General features: G+C 33.0%; 1 protein-coding gene across 1 annotated transcript; it reads left to right on the forward strand.

Annotated features, from left to right (window-relative positions):
* Nucleotides 1–331: 331 nt before the first annotated feature.
* Nucleotides 332–5,361, forward strand: sau (Golgi phosphoprotein 3 homolog sauron). The gene is made up of 5 exons (XM_076116927.1): nucleotides 332–654; nucleotides 739–886; nucleotides 1,282–1,380; nucleotides 2,653–2,828; nucleotides 3,262–5,361. Exons 1-5 carry the CDS (start codon nucleotides 469–471, stop codon nucleotides 3,508–3,510), a joined length of 858 nt encoding a protein of 285 aa, XP_075973042.1. The 5' UTR covers nucleotides 332–468; the 3' UTR covers nucleotides 3,511–5,361.
* Nucleotides 5,362–6,262: the final 901 nt, after the last annotated feature.

Consider the following 6,262-nt stretch of genomic DNA (forward strand, 5'->3'; position numbering starts at 1 on the left):
CTATAGATATAAATACGCATTGTTTATCATACAAATGCAAAGAAAACACGTAATTAAACTGGAAGTAAAGTGTGTTGATAGAAATTTGAATGAAAACTCAAAGTTTCACAACGTTTCGTTGTACGCGCTAATGTTCTTACTTCAAGATCAAAACACAGTTATTTAATTAATGACTAAATTCTGGTATGATATACTAAGTAAGTATAATTTTCCCAGTCATCAGTTATAAATTAGGCTAAAGTTAAGCTACCATATTTAATTAACTTTATTCACGTTAAATTGCTAAACACAGTCTTTATTGCTAAGATTTCAGAACGAACGGAATGTCCTCGTCGGCCATGTTTTGCACAACAACATCACGTCGCATAGTAAACGTCAACTATTCGTTTACGATTTTCTGAAATTCACTAAGTATTCGCGTTTAATAAATCAATTTGTTTTTATTTCGCAATTTAATTAAATGATAAAATGAACCGAACTGAGGGGTTGGTGCAACGAAGAAACGTATTAAAGGAAAATGCAGACGGAGGACTAAAGGAAAACCACGACGTCGATGATAAGAAAAATGATAAAAATTATGATGACGGGGATTCAAAGGAAACAAGGTTGACACTAATGGAAGAAGTTTTACTTTTAGGATTAAAGGACAAAGAGGTAAGCTTAAACATACTCATCGAAAATATAACTTGAAAATTATTCATGTCGTGACTATTTGATCTCATGTGATGGTCATTTCAGGGTTACACATCATTTTGGAATGACTGCATATCCAGCGGCTTGAGAGGATGTATTTTAATCGAACTGGGTCTGAGAGGCCGAGTAGAATTAGAAAGAGCTGGCATGCGTAGAAAGGGATTGTTATCTAGAAAAGTAATAGTTAAATCAGGTAAGAGAAAGGCTTATTAAATTCCATCTCATTTATTATTTAAATATCGGGTAATATATTAGGAATTTTTCACAGTATTCTCGCAATGCTATCTGTGAGCAATGATGGGTGCATTTTTGAGAGTACACTCAGTGGTGAAAGGATAATTGATTAACAAAGTGACTGATTTTACTACCCATAAATGTAGTTTATTAGTGATGGTTAATTAAGCATGGGTAAAGCACATCTGTTTTACTACATCCACTGTGGACAAAATAGTTTACAGGTAGATAATGATATAAATACAGGAAATGGATTGATAAGGATTTGTGACAATGCCAAAGTTTAAGACTATGTAGAATTTGCTATTTAATTTGAGGTTTTTGATATTTATTGTGCTATTTAACTTGTTACAGATACACCCACGGGTGATGTTTTGCTAGATGAGGCCTTGAAACACATGAAAGAAACGGACCCACCGGAGACTGTGCAAAGTTGGATAGAATATCTCAGTGGTATGTATTGCTTACATACTCATTGTACAATACTAGTATGTAATACCTGACACACAAATAAGCTGTTAAGTTCAAGGGTCAAGTAGATTTAGAATGTTGAACATTTTATTTCATTGCCTCATTTCTTTATCAAGAATGTTTTGCTTCGATGAATAATGGTTCTGCATTTCTGTTATGTTTTCTTTCTAGTTGTATTATTCCATAAGCCTATTTATTTGATGGTCTGTGTCGATAATTAATTTCTGTTAATTGTTTTTGTTAGATTACATTAAAAAGGTGGTTACAGAGTGTTCTTAAGTAAGAAATATTAGTGGGTCACACATGGTTTATTCAAATTTGGTGCAAATGTGTTTATAAATTATATTTTAAGTAAGTATGTTAATTGTTTGAGATAAAGGTAAATTCAAGTCATCTGCTCATTATAAATCTCTTAAAATGATACTAGGAATTGGCATTACAAATCAGTACTACTCATGTAATGTCTACCTTCTATACCTATTATGTTGAAACAGATGCTTGATAATGTGCATCATTCTATACAATACCTGAATAATGAAACAATGGTTCAATGTTTTGTATTTCTTGAGGATATACATAATACATCATTTTATAATGATACTTGGGTTTGTGACCATGTAATATTGCCCTAAATCCAGTGGTATCTATAGTCCGACAACTTACCAAAGAGCCTTCTATGCAAGGTTAGGATATACAAAATTCTGGATTTATAATACCTGCAGGCTTATAAAGCTGATGGTGCCAGTTTTAAACAGTTTGTTTTGGAAATACACAGAATTATCTCTTATAAACTAGATACCTAATTTGTGCATGTCAAGGCGCTCTCTTAGTTGTCGGACAATAGTCCTTTCTTCAAAAGTTTACCTACCAGAAAATAGTTAAAAGTCAGCACAACCTTACCAACGATGAAGGCTTTATATCTGAGTTGCTTTGAAGTGGAATAGGAAAGCAAATAAATCGATTACTGAACATAGTGGCTCAATGATACAGCCAGGTTGAAAATGTGTTTCTGACTCAAATGTATTTGAATCGATTTTGGCAAACAAACTGTTGTTAAAGCTTTCCTTTGGGTGATTTTCCTTAAACATATTTAGCACAGTGCCTGTGGAGAATGTTTATAAATACAGAATTCATGTAGTGTACCTTATTTAAAGACATTGTATTATGAAGTACTTGAGTCTACCTATGAAGTCACTTGAAATTACAACAGACTAGGTTAGAAGTAATAATTTGAAAATTTCGTTTGGTTTGCAGGTGAAACATGGAATCCTATGAAACTAAAATACCAACTAAAAAATGTCCGTGAACGGCTGGCCAAAAATCTTGTGGAAAAAGGAGTATTGACTACAGAAAAGCAAAACTTCTTGCTATTTGACATGACTACCCATCCTCTGACTGACAATGTTGTAAAATGCCGATTAGTTAAGAAGGTTGGTTGTTTCCTCATTATTGTCCTTATCTAGTTTTGATTGAAACTTGATAATTTGACTAATGCTGATATGATTTTTATGTATCAATTTTAATGGAACTGATAATGTTTATATTTTTTCAAATCCTTATTATATCTATTCTTAGTGTAAGAAGTCAAACAAACAATAATGTATTAATGAATGTTTGTTTAGGCACTGTTTCTGTTTGTTTAAAGCGTTCAGTTATTAAAAGCAGTCTCAAGTTACATATTGTTTACTCAACAGTCATTTAACAACAGGCAGCCGTCTTCCTTTAGCGCAGATTTTTACATCGCATTTAATATCCAAAACAAGAAAACAGTATTTGTATTTCACAAACAAATACACAGGAAATCGGTATTCAAAGAGAGAAAAGAAACGGTAACAATCGGTAACAAGTAATGTGCGGTTGCAGGTGCAGGAGGCGGCTCTGCGGCGCTCCATCACGGACGTGGCGCACGCCGACAAGCGGTCACTGGCGCTGCTGATGCTGGCGCACTCGGCCGACGTGCTGGAGAACGCCTTCGCGCCGCTGTCGGACGAGGACTACGAGCTGGCCACGCGCCGCGTGCGCTCGCTGCTAGACCTAGACTTCGAGGCCGAGGCGATGCGGCCGGACGCCTGCGAGATCATGTGGGCGGTGTTCGCGGCGTTCACTAAATAGCGGTAACGTGTGCTGTTCAGCACTGTTGGCAACTAGACGAATCGTAAATTTGTGTTGGATTAAAATGATTCCTTGCGACCCATTCAATAAAACTAAAACGAATTAAATTAATAATGTTCTCCGATGTATCGATGTCGACGGTAAACGATGAGTGATCATAGATAGTAGCCGACTGAAATTTACAATGATTTGGAGGTGTATTCCTAATTATTGCTGTGAAATCGGATGAAATGAACTTGTACAAAAAATCATTATCGTTATTTTAATTTAACCAGTATTAAATTATTTCATTCAGTTCATCTAAAATACACGTTTTAGATATTATATTGGGAATAACGTCATATTTAAGATTTACACAGACTATTGCCACGCATACAATCATAGTCTCTTTTAAAGTCTATTTTAACTGAGTAAGCGTAGTTCTAAATTTATTTTATCATTTAACTTAGCACAAAATTCTGTAACAACCTTATTTGATGTTTTAAAATAATAAGTGCGATAGATGTTTAAACTCATGCAGATGGTCAAAAACAAACAATAACATTGAAAATAATAAGTCAATTTGGCAAACATTTAAAATGTTCAATCTTCTGCGGGTGAACTTTTCACTCTTGCGCGAGGTATTGAGACTAAAAAAGGCCGGAAACAGACACAACTTGTTAGTACATTTGTGTGGTTTATAATATAAACATGTATAAAAAATGATAATTCACTGGTTAAAACCAACTGTACTAGTTTATACATACTAACGTATATTTTTAATAATAGGTATACCTAAATGTTTGTTACTTTTAATATCTAAATAGATTTTTGTATATGTATGTTGATCTGCTTTTTCAACTGAAGTAATTGTGTATGTAAATTATATGTTTTTTTATTCTCCATTCGCGTTATACGATAGATTGTTTTTTTAGTATTTTGTTTTGTTTATTTTTTATTATTCAAATTGCTTATGTATTGTTGTTGAGATAATTAAATTGTGCAAGTGCATGACAAGGTTCCATACATGAATATTTATGACGGGAGAGACAATACTGCATCGTATAGATGCACTCGAGATTAATTTGTCGTAAAGGTGAAACATATTTTATATACTGAGATGTTATATATGTATTTAAAATCAGTTTACTTAAGTTGAAAACGTATTTTCGTTGGTGTAGTCGTTTGTATTGTTGTGTACGGAAGTTACAACTGGATAAAGCTCGGGTTCAATAACATTCCGAGCACAGTGACGTTATTAACGCACGAATTTATATCCCAGTATACTTTATGATACTAGTTGATTTGTTTTATAATTATTTTAGATTAACGTTAGTTATATGTGATTAAACTATGAAACGAAAATTATATGTGGGCTTGCCATAAATGAAGCACTTATTTATAAAATTCATTTGTGACAAGTGTAAATAATAGCGATAAATTATCTGTATTTAAATATTCCATTTGTGTTTTTTTACTTCAACTGACAGCACTTTTGTAAAAAATATAACACAATCGGAAAATATAATATCTGTGTTGTCATTTTAGAGATATAATCTATAAGTAGGTATAACTGAATGATCACTACTTGATGTTTCTGTTTACTTAGAGCATAAGCGGTGTGATTCAATACAATCCTTATAATCAACTATAGTGTTAAGTTACTTATAGTTTTGGGTGTGTATATAAATATGATATCAAATATTTTGGTTTGTACATAACCATATTGAAGCCAAGCCACGAGTATAAAAGTCGAAGAGAAATTTTAAAAAGTGATGGAGACATGTATAAAATTAAAGTAAATAACTATGTATCATACACATAACTATAGTTTCTAGAAAATTACTCAAATATATTCCTTAGTAAATATTATCAGACGTATTTTTACTTGTTTTGCCGATTTGGGAGTTCAAGCCATTAATATACGTACAACGTATATTTTTGGAGATAGTATAAAAGTATTCAGATTGTGATTGAATTATCATCTACGCCCGCTGTTGCTTACCTAAAGCTTGTAATTTATATAAGGTCTTTATCACCAAAGTTACCCACTATTACCTACTCTTGATGTCCTTTCTTACTATAATTAGACTCACTAAAACCATGCTAAATCTTATCGTCTTAATTCCATGTATCGCTGACCTCCTCATACAAAAGATAACGTAATTACTAGCCGTTGTTCTGTTGTGATTCAAAACCCGGATATATCATTCAGAACTGTCGGAATTATCATCGTAGTTTTAACAATCACGGACAGTTATCGCGTTATTAGTTGATTCACTCATGATGATGCAAAGGTTTTATCGCAATGCTTTCCTATTATTGTACTCGCGTGGAATTACCAACTTTATATTGACGTACATAGGCATTCTATGGAGATTATTTCGCTGTAACTGATCGGTATGAAATAAAAATGATTCATTGAGGCGTCACGGCTCCATCGTGTCTATATATCTGTAAGGTATATACCTATGTTTACGTCTTACGTATTCGCTTGTATTGAATATATATTATGATTCAAAGAGAGCTTAGAAGATAAGCGTGTATGTTCTCGTATTAGATAGATAGGGGTGTGTCTTCAATCATTTCAGCGTAACAAGAGTTTATACGCGTCACAGACCCACTGTGTAAATATTTACACTGAATTTCATATCATACAGATTATCTGTATTGTTAAATAGGATAAAATATTACCTGTTAACTAAGGTTCTTGGAATTGCGTCCATATTTACTGAAATACTAATGATGTAAATAGGTAAACCTGTTTATTATC

The sequence above is a fragment of the Anticarsia gemmatalis genome, chromosome 1 (assembly GCF_050436995.1).
Source record: "Anticarsia gemmatalis isolate Benzon Research Colony breed Stoneville strain chromosome 1, ilAntGemm2 primary, whole genome shotgun sequence".
Lineage (NCBI taxonomy): Eukaryota > Metazoa > Arthropoda > Insecta > Lepidoptera > Erebidae > Anticarsia > Anticarsia gemmatalis.